The sequence below is a fragment of the Lagopus muta genome, chromosome 9, assembly GCF_023343835.1.
Source record: "Lagopus muta isolate bLagMut1 chromosome 9, bLagMut1 primary, whole genome shotgun sequence".
Classification (NCBI taxonomy): Eukaryota; Metazoa; Chordata; class Aves; order Galliformes; family Phasianidae; genus Lagopus; species Lagopus muta.
Genome location: NC_064441.1, coordinates 15341588 through 15356513, shown reverse-complemented (window position 1 = coordinate 15356513; position 14926 = coordinate 15341588). Strand labels below are relative to the sequence as shown.

Genomic DNA, 14926 nt, shown 5'->3' with positions numbered 1-14926 from the left:
ACCTGAATATTCACAGAGCTGCAGTTGAGGCTAGATGACTCCATACATGTTTTATGGAGTCACCAAAAATAGATTTTGTTGGAGCAATGTTTGTACCAAACTGCCACTGGAAAGTACAGCAGTGACCCATGGGTGACACACTGCATGCACTTCCCCACTGGATGGGCATCTCCGTGCCCACAGGCTGCTCAGCTGCAGGACAGGCAGGTCCCACCAGCTCAACCTGCCCTCGCTCTGCTCCCTGCTCCCAGCTCACCCCACACCTTGCTATGGAGTTATTAAACCTTTACGGAAAACAAGTACTACATTTCAAGCACGGGAGAAGAAATTCAGGGTATGCAAAAGGTAAGCAGGGAGATGCCAGGAAAGCACAGCCAAAACTAAGAGACAGACAGTCCTTCCTTTTATAGCAGAGCTCACAATTTTTACGGTTGTTTGGCCTAGTATGCAACTACTTGCAGTCAGCAAATTCTCTGGTCACGTCACAGAGGCTCCAACTGGCTCAGGATGTGATCCACAGTCAACAAATTTGTTAAGATCAGCTCTACAAAGACAAACTTAAGTGACAACTCTTCCCTCCTACTCTCAAAGAAGTTCACTTGTCAGCTCCAAAATGTTTGATTTGTAATGTCTTTCACTAAAATTTGGAGAACTGTACTTGGAAGGAGTCCAGTCAGCTTTTCAGAGCTGCACAGTATAACTGATATAGTCTTCAGTGGCAGCAGCGAGGCTGACAAGCCAGTAAATTTCATTAAAGGAATTGCCAGTTCCCACACAATTCTTCTACAGAATAAACTGCAAAGAAATACAAAGATCCAACTCCCCTAAATTCTTAGAAATTTAGAAGTTAGTTTCCAAAATGCAATAGTATTTATTACCTTAAGGAACACAAAAGCAGGGAAACCTATAGAAGGTGTTGGTGAGAAGAGAGAAAGTGAAAAGTGATTTTCTTTCACTGACTTCTCTTTATTCAGAGAAAATTCAGACTGACAACAGGAATCTGCCTGACTCAATCTGACTTATCCTGTTCAAGTATAGCTTTGGATGGGATGAATTCTAATCCCTTACCTTAGAAATTATCATCACTTATGGATCAAAATCTATAAGGCTCTACTGTGCCTGTTTTCCAGCCATAAAAGTTACTGTAAGAGAACACAGAGTGCATTTGAAAATGGAAATTCCCCTGCTGAGAGCTAAGCCTGGCCACGGCTGCTCTGACTGCTGCAGCCAGTTGTGGCCTCAGTGGCACACACAGGTAACTGCTCTGAGGGGCTGACTGGTGAGCCCTGCTGGAGAGGCACCCCAAACCACAGGGACCTGCTTCTCAGACACATCAGTGACCAAGTTCTTGCAATGCCTGTTACTTCTCAAATTACAATTAATTGTTGCTTTCATTATGAATTCTGAGAGCATCAGGCCTACTAGAGCTACGATATGAATCTGGAAGCCACACAGCAGTGTTAGTGCAGCAAAGCACCTGTGGGGGCTGGGACACTTCATGTGGTGCTCCACTTATAAGCATTTCCTGAATTCTGTTTTTCAGCCCTGAGTGCTTGCTTGCTGCAGAAATTTCTCAATCCAGGCAATACAAAATACATGGGCGCATTTTCAATGACTAGCATTTGAAAGGTTAAATAAAGCTACCAGTATAGTCCGCAAAACGTTTAAGGTCACAAGAAAGAAGCAGACTTGCCTCCTGTCCTTGTGCAGCAGCTGAAAACCTTTTGTAAGAAGAAGAGTATCACTACCATGCCACTAACAACACGGCCTCCAAACTAACTGCCGCATTTCTTAAAAACGTCAAAAATGACCATTTCTAAATAGCAAGCACTTCTAAAGCCTAGACCAAATATTTGTCTGCAGGTCATCTCAGGGGAAAAACAAGAAACACATAAAACACCTTAAAGTTGTTTTTACATTTAAGTTATGCAGCCCTTTAACTTGGCACTACTCGGCCACTTCATTCCCCTTACCTGACCTTAGAAAAACAGCACAGTTAGAGCAGCAAATGATTTTCTTCAAAGCTGAATCTATTCTTAAAGAAAGACAAAGGCGTCAAACGGGTAAGATGCTGTGCAGTGAGCCTGGGAAGGTGGGATGGGAGCAGGAGGGGATGTGGGGGACCCCCCAGGAGCTGGAGCACATGGAATGGGGAAGGAGATGTGAGCAGTCCTGCTTGGGCAGCACAAAGGGGATGCTGCTCTGTAAACAGCACTTGCCAGCCACATTCACTTTTTCTAGGATGATCTCAGTTGAACAGACTCACAATTGCAAAGAGGAACATAAAAGAAACCGTCCTGCAGCATAATGGGTTTGAGCAAAGCTTCCAATCTTCCAGTGCAGTTCATATAAGCAATACTACATGTGTGCCAAGAAAGACATTCAAACACTGTAGTCCATAGAAAATGTATATGGAAAAAAGATGCCTTCAATTTTTGCACTTCAGTGCCAATGTAATGACCCTCATAGTAAACATGAAAAACCAGCTCTGACAGCCACAGCAATAAGAGCACTGGTTACAGTAACAACAAAAAAATCACACCAAACCAGTTCCTTCCTTCAGTTCAACCTGGACAAGTGAGGGAGATGCAGAGACACACGTACTTACTTGTCTGTGTACAGGTTCAGGGGAAGTTCAGGAAGGAAGATGCAAGCAATGACGCTGCAAGGTTATCCTCCACCAGCCTTATCTGGCACAATCCTGATGCTGGAGCAGCTGTGCAAGCTACAGAACACAGTGCACAGCACTGAGCTACCTGTTAGAATCATTTTTATTTACTTCAAAAGTGAAGGTTTCTTTTTAGTTGACTTTTTAAGGTGTGCATAAGACTTTGTTGTTGTTGTTGCTCTGTTTTGCAGTGAGTATTTAGAACCCAAAAGAAAACTCTAATGTCTGTTCATGAGAACATGCTCTGACACTAAAGGCTTTAATCACTGCTGTGAACTGCATGATGAAATTGCAGGGCAGTGCACAGTGGTCAACTACATTGGCCATTTTCACCTAAGTACTAAAATTTAGATCAATGAAGTCCCAGACTCGGAAACTGAGCAAACATCATTTTTGAAGGGTGCTCAAAGACTCCAGAAATCCCTCAGTCAAAAAAACAAATCTTGAAAAGTTTATTTAGAGCCAATGCAAATATTTTTTAAAATAACATTTGATTTCTAGAGTGAACTTTGCAGTAAGTCAACATCCTGTATGATAGACCTCATATATGCTGCCTTGCTTCTTTATAGTTTTATATATTTTATATATATATCTCCTTTTGTCTAACTTCACTATGGTTATTTATCTCTTCAGGAGTTATAGATATTTTCATGCTACCTATCTGCTCAAATAATCACGTTTGCATTTCCACTGAGGATTCATCCATAAACAACAGTATCATTCATGCACAGTCACCATAAACTCAGCTCTCCCATTGACATGAATTTGTAATCATTTCACTGACATCAACCACCCTCCCAATCAATTAGCAACCAAATCACTCACATGCACAACGTAAATGAAAACATAATCTGCTCAAACACATTAGGCTCCATCAGCAATCTATAATCAATTAAAACTAATCAGATTATAATTATTCTTACAAAAGAATTTTTTCAGCAAATAGCACGAGTCCACCTACAGAAAACACAGGTTTAGCTATGCTGTAGGAAGAAACACTGTCATTGAATAAGGACCCCCATCCAGAGGCCACAGGTGTTAACAGCACTGTGAGACCTGCAGCACTGCTGGTACAACTGCTGATGAATACAGGGGAGAAAAGCTCCTGGCTTGGTAACAAGGAGTACCCATAGGCCAACAATTTAACATGCTCCAATTATGAAATATTGGGTAGAATGACACGGGTCACAAACCACAAGAGTAAAGCCAAGTATGCTTGTGCTTCCCAGGGGCAAAACATGCTATTGAGAAATCCATCCACAGAATAGCATGACACAGTGACCCCATCTCAGTCTATTTTCTGTCTGAAAAGAAATAAAAACAGATTCCCCTGAAAACCCAACTTATATCTCACATATTATAACAGCCAGACACTTTGCAGAAGTGCAGTGCACTGCCTGCAGGCATGCTACTGATTTATTGCTGCTATTTGGGCTTTGTTTTATTTCTAACCGTCTTTCCTGCAAGCCTTCAATCACTTCTAGGGAGCACTAATCATATCAAATCAGGATCTGTACAATAACAACAAAACAACCAGGATTTATCAGTATAAGTCAAGTGACACTGCCTATGTCCTAACAAGTCTTGTGAGCTGCAGGGTCAGATGCTCTCACCAGCAGCATCAGCCTTCATTCTCAGAGATTGAGACTATGAAGTACAATTTTCTTTTTTATTGAACAAAACAAAACAGGTAGCCTGGTAAGGACTAACCAATGAAAAAGCTCATGATTTAACTCAATTTATCATTAACATTCATTAACATCAATTTATCAAAAGCAAGTAATTACTATTATCAAGGGAAAATAGGCCTCCTTAAAAGCTTAGTCATGAAACTTCCTAAAATATCAAATGCCTTCAGAGTACAAAAGGAGGGCTTTTTGTTGTCGTTAACTCTCAAGAATGTTATGGTTTTCAGGTATGTAACCCTGATTCTACCAAACTCTGTAGTCAGCTTCAAGGAAACAAGAGCAGACTCGGACACTTTGAAATTGTAAGGTAAGTTTTCAGCGGTAACCACTCAGCTGCAATGTTTTCAGTCCAGAAGACTGACACACTTCACTCTTTGGAAAATCCCAACAGTTATTTGGGAACTATTGAACTTCTGAAAATCTAGCAGTGTTTGAGAGTTAACTTCAAAACCTCCCTAGCCCTCGGCATCTCCAACTATCTGACAGCGGGAGCTACATTGTGAAGTAGCTGTGTCTGAAAGATCCACTTCCATGTAAAATACAAATCCAAAATGGCAGATGGTCACAAGCAAAACACAAATACTTTACTCCTGGATGAACCACAGACCATCCCACCTTATCTGTTACTAAATGCTACAATTGCGTATATACTTTCCTTCCTAAGAAAGCTAATGAGAATAATCATCTTCGGTGTACTATCACTGATTCATTGTTACGTTAGCACGAAGAATAGCCTCCAAAAATCCCTCAGCAGGCACAGAAACACAATCTAATTTGCTACACAAAACTACAGAAGAAAACTGAACAGCTCTTACAAAGAAAAGGATCCACCGTCTCCAAATCATCATCAGGGAAAGTAATAAACATTTTAAATCTAAAGTAGTGCCTCCAGTTAAGAGAATACTCTGAAAAACAGTGCTTGCTTAAGCTGTCTCACAGCAAAGTTCTGTGTTTTACCTAACTTTCCGATAGTTTCACTTTTAGTTGAGAAAGTTCAGACACAAAACAATTAACGTGTGCCACACTCTGGGTTTCAGAATGTGCAGTCCCAGCTCCGTGCCACTGTTTGCCTTGATGGGGCAGAACCTTGCTGCAGCTTTCCACCAAAGGCACTGGAGCTTTCCCCTATTGCTCGCTGCAGAAGGATGGTGGCTCTCTCCTGCTCCTGGTCTCCAAAGGCACAAGTTACACAAAGCAGACTACAAAGTGTGAAATGACCCTGAAATCACACAGAAGAACTTTCTACTCCAGAGGCACCATTATGAATTTTCACAGAACTGCCAAGCGTTTGTTACCAGGCATAGAGACATCATCACACTACACTGCTGGCAGCATCTGCCTGATCAACAACACAGGATCATTATGTTGGAAAAGACTTAGACTAAGACTTAAAATCATCTAGTCCAACAGTCAAACCTACAGCCAGCATTGCCCACTAAACCCTGTTCCTCAGTACCACATCTCCGTGGTTCTTGAGCACTTCCAGGGACGGTGAGCCTTCCACCTCCCTGTGCCAGTGCCTCAACACTCTTTCCAAGAAGAAAAACATGATGCTACCTTGTTTTCCTGATGTAAACTCCCTGAACTTTGCATGTTTCAGTCTTAAAAATAAGAAAAAAGTCATTCTACCACATACCTTATCCTACAGTCTGCTGAGAATCAGTCATTCTCTGTATTCCTTCACCAATGAATAAGTCCTGCTCTCCCCTATTTATATTTCACCTGTAATCTCACAACAATTTTGTAGTAGAGATGGAAGATGGAGGAATACTCACACAGCTCAGCCTTTGCATTTCTCCTCGATTCACTCGCCTAATGGTCTTTCTCTTCTTCCGCAGCTCACTGGGCTCCCTTCTGAAAACTCGTCCTCGAAAGCTCATTGTATCAGTAGGAATTCAAGCGGCAAACAATCACTCTTGAAAAACTGCGCCCCTGTAACCTCTTTGCTTCAGCAGCTTCAGTGCAACAAATGAAAGGTACTGATACCACTCAATGGGGAAGTATGGCTAAAACTCACACACTGTATCCACAGAAACAGAACAGAACAGAAAGAAGAAAGCCTGCAATAACTCATTTCTTCCTGTGAATAATGTTCTACTACGGCAATGGTGTCTCATTAAACCATAAATACACCATCCCCACACCCCCCTGGCTCTTATGCAGATCAAAATAGGAAGTTGTAAGAAAAAAGCTTGCAACTGAACGTCTGCCTTTGCCTCAAAAACCATTACACCCTTTCTCCTCCCTGATTCGAAAGTCAAAATGGCTGCATTCTTTCATGCACACGTATGTCTCCAAGCAAAGAAGCTCCTCATTAAATGGTGATCTGTTGCAGTGCAGGTAAGCAGGCCTTGAAAACAGGCCTGGCAGAGCATGTAGGTGCCACTCAGGCCTGGGATCTGCCTTGCTTTGTATCAAGGTAACAGTTCCCCTTTCAAATCAGTGCAAATACCAGTATGAGGAAGCACCCTGCAAACTTACACACCCGCAGACAGCTGCAAAATGGAAAAAAAAAAAAAAAAAAAAAAAAAGGGTGAAGTTCAAAATACATTTTGACCTGTAAAACCTGCTTTTGTAGTCACCTGCCATGCGTCTGCCTGGTGGAACCAACACTGCAGTGCCCAGGAGCCATCAGTGCAGGTCGCTCAGGGCAGCTACGTGCCCTCCTGCCCTGCACAGAACAGGGCAGCCTGCCTGCTGCTGCTGAGGTGAGGCTGCTCAAGGTCAGCTGTCTGCAGGCTGACAGGGCATCAAGGTCTGAGACAACCAAACAAACCTCCTCAGTGCCCACACATGTGCACGTACACACACGGCCCCTTCTATTCTCCTTTGCTCAGCAGAGGGTTCAGCCTGCTGGGCAGCAGAGCTGCATTTCCCTTTGCAGACCATCTCTGTGGGATGTCCATTAGTCTTACATTCAGTTAATCTAAGTCTGTGTAACCAAGAGAATAATCCATTTTTCTACTTTTTCATTCCAGATACTTTGCATATTAAACTATAAGCATCTTTTCCATAACTAATTTTAGTTAAGTATTCAGAGACATGCAACATTGCCCTGAGTACTGTCTTTTGTTGCTGTTGTTGCTTATTTTTTTCCTCTTTGAGCAAATAATTGGGAATTCCAGTAACTCTTTCAGGCATTTTCAGCATTAGTAACATTTGAACCATGGTAACAGACCTCTGCAAAATTTCCACATGGTTGTTCCACAGGCAGAATGCCAGGGACCCAGACATACTGAGCACAGCATATATAACCCGAGCACTACATAAACATATCCGTCCCATGATTGCTTTTGTCTTCTAAACTTAAAGTACAGTGCACAAATTCCATGAATTAAAAAACGATACCAACAGTATCTTCATCTCTCAGCTCTGTGTTTGAGATCATCATCTCATTGAAGCTGAATTTCAGCAGTCATATAGCAGGCTGGTAAAGACAGATTTCACTGCACTCCTACTTAGCAGTGAAAAGCATCCATGTTTGGCACTAGAAAACAGAAAAGACAGCCGAAGTCCTTTGCCAAGGTATGCAGACATTTCAAGTGGCTACCAATATAGCACCACAACACTAACCAAGTTGGAATCACCCTTGTTTTCTTTCCAACCACCACACTATCTTTACCAAGTCCCAAGTGCCTCTCATCTGACATAGTGAATGCAGCTGCCAAGATAAAAGGTCCTTGCCAGAAGTTAAATTTAGTGCCGGATCCATCAGCCCTGCTGACTTAACTTTAAGCAGATATCAACTCTTCTCAGAGGCTCCACAGCGTATCGACTCTTTTCTGTAACTTGAGCACACATCACAATCTCCAGCTCTCCTTCCCTCAGCCTCCTGTAGCACTGCCTGCACACAGGACAACAGACACCTCCTGACGAGGGAACCTGGCAAAGATAGTCCCTTAACCCCAAACTGTGCAGCACGGTGCCAGGCTGCCCAAAGGGGAAGATGGATCCTTGCTCAGCCAGCTCCTGCAGCCTGCGTAAGGCCTGCAAACTACTGATGCTCAGTTCAGCCAAGGACAAAATTTACATGCTTACAGTAATTTCTCAACACCATGACATTTAAAGGTTGAAGCAATGAAATAACAAATAAGCTATAGTATTCACACAGCAATATAACAGAATTAACAGTGAACAACTACAAATAAAGGCATCACTTTCTTAGATGTGTTTTGAAAGCACATCCCTCTGCACTCGTAACAGGAATAACATCCCCAGCCATCTAATAATGCTTTGTTCTGTAGCAGAAGTGCAAAGCAAATTTTAACAGCATAGCCATTAGCATTCAGTTTTTTGACAGGAGGTCACAAATTCTCTAATGATTCTTTTCTTCTGCTTTCCTATATTGCTTCTGTATCTTCCACCCTCTTTAATTTATTTCTCTTTTAAATCTATGCACTGGAATGCTTCATTGACTTCAGTTTGAATCTACGATACACAGTGATATGTAGAAATGTACTGCTGGACAAACTAATCCACTCCTACAGTATGCCATTCACTTGCTGGAAAACAGAATTAACTGAAGCTTATCAAGCAGCCCTATAAGCATACAAAAATTCAGTTCTGAAAGTATGTACCTTCAACATAGAAAGCATTTCTAAAAAGGCAAAATATTTGATTTGCTGAATATTCTACTTGCAATTGTAAATACTGAATTTACAATACTGCCTTCCTAAGTAATATAATCTCCTTCTCCCTCCAAGAAGGATCAAAATAAAGCATCAGTTCATGCAAAGATCAAATTCATAGCAAGTTTCAGGGAATGAATAGTTCCCTTTGGCTCAGGGTTCTATTCAGGAGGAATGCTGACACGCACAGTGCAACTCAAAAGTACAGTCTTGACTTATGCTCATGTATACATAAATAACTGCACACCCACAGTCACTTTTGTGGTAGTACTGCAGACTCAGAGTTTTGTCAATACTACAATTACATCACTGAAACAGGCACACATTAAATCAGATGGGACAACCTCCAAGAAAGAAGCACAGGAGAGCTCAGAATGAGAAAGCAAGAAAACAAATACAGAAGAGCAGGTACTAACCAACAAGAGGTCATGCTTGAGCAGCCTCAGGCGCTCTCGAGCATGCATCAAGGTCCATTATGGAAGGAAAAGACTTCACCACCCCCACAGCAGCTATCTATAGGTACTCTGTGCCTCGAGTCTGCAAGCACTCTGGTATGTTTCAAAACAACAGAGAAATCTGTGCCAGCATAAACTCTGCAGTATATATAAACCAGTCTACAGAAATACGAGCAACATATACTGCAAATAGTTAACATCTGCTACACCGGCCTAAAGAATTATCTGTCTCGCCCATTTGCTTTTTGCTTATTTTGCTAAAACCTGCTCATCCATCTTTCCAGAGCTGCACTAGGAGGCTAGCATTTGCAGGTGAAGCAGGGTCAAAGTTATTTAACAGATTGGAAAAAGACAGCTTAACATGCAGGAACACTCCTGTTGGAACATGCTGCACCCAAGCCTCAAACAGCACTGTGTAGTATGCCTACTCAGAAATTAGATTCTAAATGAAAGATAAACCTCTTGTAACAAAACTAGCTTCATTTATAAACATAGGCCACTGCAATGACAGTGACACTATCACCCAGGCAGTCTCCACAATACAGACCTAATGAGATACTTGGCCTACCCAATTTTTACCAAGGATTAACACTTGGTCGCTCAGCAGAGTGCACAGAAGGACCCTGCCCACCTCCATTAAATGGCTGTGGAAATCCCAGCATGTCAAGAGTTCCTGGTAGAACCACATGGGAAAAATCACTGAAGGAAAACCAAAGGATGACACTCAGCCCCTATCAGAAAACAGAAAATTCGGTGTCAGTGACTGTACACTCCACATTCATCTCATCCACATCTTCCAGAAGTCAAGGACAGGATGTAGTCTGCTTGGGTTTGTGAAGACATGTAAAAACTGTACTTCCCAAAAGCTTCACATTGCACAGGTAAAGCAGATCACGGCAGTGGGAACAGAAATAAGTTGTTTTTTGTGGTTGTTGTGTTTTTTTGTTTTGTTTTGTTGTTTGTTTTTATGATAGACTTCCTTTTTCTCCCAAATTTATAACGGTAAAATTACACATGAAGCAACCTTCTTGCAAGTCATTCTGGTATTGAATCAGCTGGAAGAGAGTTACGTTGTTTTCTGAGAAATCTGACTCCAGGTACAGTCTAACAACAAGCTGAAACATCAACCTCCGCATATATAAAACAGGCTTTGTGAAGTTGTTGAAGCAGCTGATGCTTGCATTCTGCCTACACATCCACACAGACAGCCCTTAGCAGACAAAGGGCTGGGAATCTATCACGGAAAAAATGACATCAGCACAGAAGGTGAGCTCTCCAAGGCAAGGTGGAAGCATCCCTTCATAAACATCCATGAGAAGAAGCCTCTTCTATTTGCCAGAGCTCTGCTAACAAAACTTAACTTTCCAGAAAACAGACCCAATGCCAGCAGCTGCACCTATATCAATCCGTTTCTGCCCTTCTGGGCTGACAGAGCACTGATCTCAGCATTCCTCTGTGCGCCCTTTACTTTCACCTCATGGCCCAGATATCAGTGCACCTTACACAGAACAAACTTGTGATTTTAAGCTTCTGTATTTAGGAAAAAAAAACCCAACAAACAACTCCAAAAACTCTGTGGCAATGTGTGTATATTTAGTCCTTCCACTTTATGACAATGCTTCTACCATCCAACCCCCCAAGAAGACATTCCCAACAGGAGAAAGGTTTCAGCAGCTTTCAAAGCTGGAAAAACCCCCTGCACCTAGCAGAAAACTAGGGCCACAAATCTCATCCCTATGGCCACTCCTTTCACACCTGTTCCACACTTGAGACAACAGTCCTTAGCAAAGCCAGCAGAGCCATGTGCTACAGTGCTGCCAATTGCCCTTGTTGCAAATCCGAGTCCCTAGAGCACAGTGAGCCACAAACTGTACGTGCACAGCTGAGAGCTGTAACCGTGGGCCTCTGCTCCAGTTATCTTTGCTCAGGTTGAATTGGGCTAGTAAGAATACTTCAGCAAACAAAATGCTTCATTTTACATCAGCAATCAGGATGGAAGAATAAACCTTCCATTAGCAATCAGCAATGCTGATGTGTACAAAAATAAGATACGCAATTACTTTAATTTCTTCTTTAGCTCGATGCGTTGGGAAATTCCAAACAAGCATTTCTCCTTTGTTTTCATCTTCTTGGACTTCAATCAGCCCTTGATAACAAAACACATAGCAATAAAGGGTCATAAAAAACCATTAAATAATTTAATCATCTAAATTTACTATCCCCAGACATGTTGCCGCTGCCATGTTTTTTGGCTTCCATTGCATTCTTTTCTGATTGTAACTCCAATATTTGCTATTTCTGTTTACGCTACATTGCAGAAATGATAATTCTTTTTCAGTCTATTTGCAAAGAAAAGCTTGGCTTCAACAACATCTGGTTTACAAAGAATCCACATTTTCACCCAATTTTCCAGCTGGGATAGCTGAAGCAAAAAGAGGTCGGGAAACTCATTTAGTCAAGGTCAGAATCACCATCTGCAATGCCATAAACATACATGCATATATACATACATACACCTACTTACTGTATATAATATCCTTAGCTTCTCTTCATTGTTTTCTCTAAGTACTAAAATACTTTGCTTTCTGTATGTATGCAAGCTGACAGTACAACTATTATTGTATTTGACATTACATACTTGTAGCATAAATTCAATATTATGAATTCCTGTATGCTATCCTATCTTATAGTGGTATCTTAAGCAACTAGGAAAATATTAATTCATCATTTGGGTCCTATGGTTGAAAAGTCAATAATGGCACTTTGGAAGAGAGAAAAGGCATACAAATTTCAAAGAACCGATCAGCATGATTTCATGATCAGCATGATACTTCAGAAAAAAAAAAAGAATGCAAGAAAATCCTGCAAGTCACATCTGCATTGGTTTAGTTTGGCAGTGAGAAAGAGACATCCTGCATCCTTTGACATTCCCTTTGTCTTACCCAATCTCTTGCAACACAAAGTAAAACAGTGAATTGTAACACTGCCAACACCTAAGGAGGTGTTTCTCACACTGACACAACTTCCTGTACTTCCAGAGAAGTGATTCACTTTTCAGTTTCCGTTTCTAGTTTCTAAGCTAAGAACTGCCAATCCTAACACATACTTGTAACAAACATGCAATCTTCAGCCCTACCAAAATAAGAAAATAAAAATTCTGGAAAAAAACAGAAGGGGCAGTGGTTGGAATCCCGGAATAAGCACTGTGGTTTGTGAAAGCCTGTGTAATCAAAACTAAATATAGCCCCAACCTCAGCAAAAAGAAATATAATCCACTAAGTTCTGCTCCCCCACTTAGCCCACCTTCACAGCAAGCAGCAGCCAATGGATGTTCAAGGCACAGACGCATGGACAAGCTGCCAGCATCACCTGGCTCACAGGGGGAGGCCCACACACAGCAGCAAACTACAACAACCCAAAACAATCCATCGTCTATGCAGACATTACAGATGCTAAATATTTTGTAGAAAGAAAAGACACAGCTCAAATAGTCGTTCTGTCAAACAAATTTTTTTTGCTCTCCACTCTCTTTTTCTCCTCCAAACTTGCTCTCCACTAGTTTCAGTTTATGACACCGAATTCTTGGCAGAAGGAACCACAAGTGAGGTTGACTTGACTGACACCATTCTTGTTTTTCCCAACTTCTACCATGGCCCCTCATAGTCATTTTTCAGGTCCATTCAGGTTCAAACCATGTCTATGCACTCACAGTCTACCTTTGCTGACCCTCCTCTCTTCTCTGTAATTTTCCAGTTCTGGTCCATGTGTTATGAATAGTGCATGGTATTAAAGCCCTTGCAGGAAGCTGATACAGAACTCCTCTATCCAAGAACAGATAAAAAAAAAAAAAAAACTATTACTTTTTGAGTGAGCAAAAAATCAGAACTATATCATTTTTAACACAGCAAAGCTGTTCTCGGCTTTCAGATCTCAGCTGCTGCAAGGCAGGGAGTTGAATCACAACGATTCCTCCTCTTTTGCCTTCTCGGAATGGTTTTCTCTAACAGGATGAACGTCTGCCAGTATTCCTTCTCTTATGTTGTTCTCCACTCCCACGCTTAGCTCTTTGTGTCCAACGTGCAAGTCCTTAGACCTTCACTCTTGCCTAACCACGAAGGACCTCCATTGACCACTGACAACCTCATCAAGTTTGCGGGACTTTTTTGTATTTTGGAAATTCTGGAATGTCCAAATACTTCTCTCTTTCCATCAAAATATCTGGAAAAACCCGACTCCATGCACTGCTTGTGCTAGATACAAAAGATTTGGTCAGAAGAATCAGAAGCTAAGAGGTTAACTTCTGACTCCCTACAAATACACAGCACAGCCAGGCATTGTAAGTGCCAGAAAAGGATGTGGATGGGAAATAAAGCAGAGTTTGCTGCAGCTCTTCCTCACTTGGTTCCTTGTTCTGCTCGAAACACTGCAGACATGGTCTGGCTCTAGGAGCAAATCCTTTGTGAGAACATTTCCAAGAAATACAGTTGTCTTTTGAACGCATTTTACAAAAAGCAATATTCAGCCCCCAATTCAGATTCTTCCTGCAGGCTCATGTAACTTAAAATTACCCTTGATTTTGTATTGAAAAGGAAAATTGACAAGCACTTTCCATGTGCAAAAGCTTGTGGCTGCTTAAAAATATTATGTATATTCTTGGTACTGGTACAAACTGGGAACTGGTACCAAGATTGATGTTTGGATAAAACAGAGGCCCAATTTCAGGCAATGTTTCTTTTAAGTAACAGTCCTCCTTCATAAACCAATTAAGATCAGATTTGCTACAGAAAGAGCTGTAGGTACACATTTCTACAGTGCTTACTGATAGAAGGAGCCTCTCAAAAGGAGGAGGGACATCTGGTTCCAGGAATTCATGATTCAGTAACTCATCTCTTTACTGTTATGGTTTCCCCTCTGAAGGATCTGATTCCAGCAGATAATTCGCCACCTGTTGAAAACACCATTGTAGCACCAAAACCATGTTGAAATGCCAAAGGAAAGTTGTCAGTGATGACGCCAAGAAGTTTAACTCCCAGCATGCCAGTTTCATAGCTAACCACTCATTGACCCAGCAAGGCCACACGCATGTTCCATTTTACGATTTCTTTATAAAAAGAGGAACATGCAAGCAGCAGAGTTAATCTGTTTTACTGCATTAAGTCAGAAATGCGTCCTGCTGAATTTACACATGTAAAACTGAGAAGTGAATTCGGCTGTCTCATCTTCAAGTATCAGTAGTAATAAAAAGAAAATGAGCACAGCAGTTGACAGACGAGAAGTAAGCAAAAACAAACACCAAGACATGAAGTGTGCTATTCAATTGGTTCTATACACTGCATTCAGAGTGATGCCCTAGGCATAAAGAAGTCTGACAAACATTACAATGGCTATTTTTCATTGAAAACCACACACAGACACTATTACGTTTTAAGCTAACCACAAATTGGCAATAATTATTAACAGACTGCAACTGTAAAAGCAAGATATTGC

The 14926-nt window shown here is 41.4% G+C and overlaps 1 protein-coding gene across 13 annotated transcripts in view; it reads right to left on the bottom strand.

Moving 5' to 3' along the window:
• DOCK10 (dedicator of cytokinesis 10) overlaps positions 1-14926 on the bottom strand; it is a 136005-nt gene that overhangs the window by 93576 nt on the left and 27503 nt on the right. The window contains exon 1 of one of the 13 annotated variants that reach the window (XM_048954664.1): positions 6132-6749. The exons of 9 other annotated variants lie outside the window; for them this stretch is intronic. In XM_048954664.1, the coding sequence (XP_048810621.1) occupies positions 6132-6236 (105 nt within the window). In that variant the 5' untranslated portion in view covers positions 6237-6749. Of the gene's footprint in view, positions 1-1068; positions 1086-5171; positions 5220-6131; positions 6750-14926 lie in introns of those variants that run through there. 3 more of the 13 variants (XM_048954663.1, XM_048954667.1, XM_048954668.1) reach the window with 3 other exon arrangements.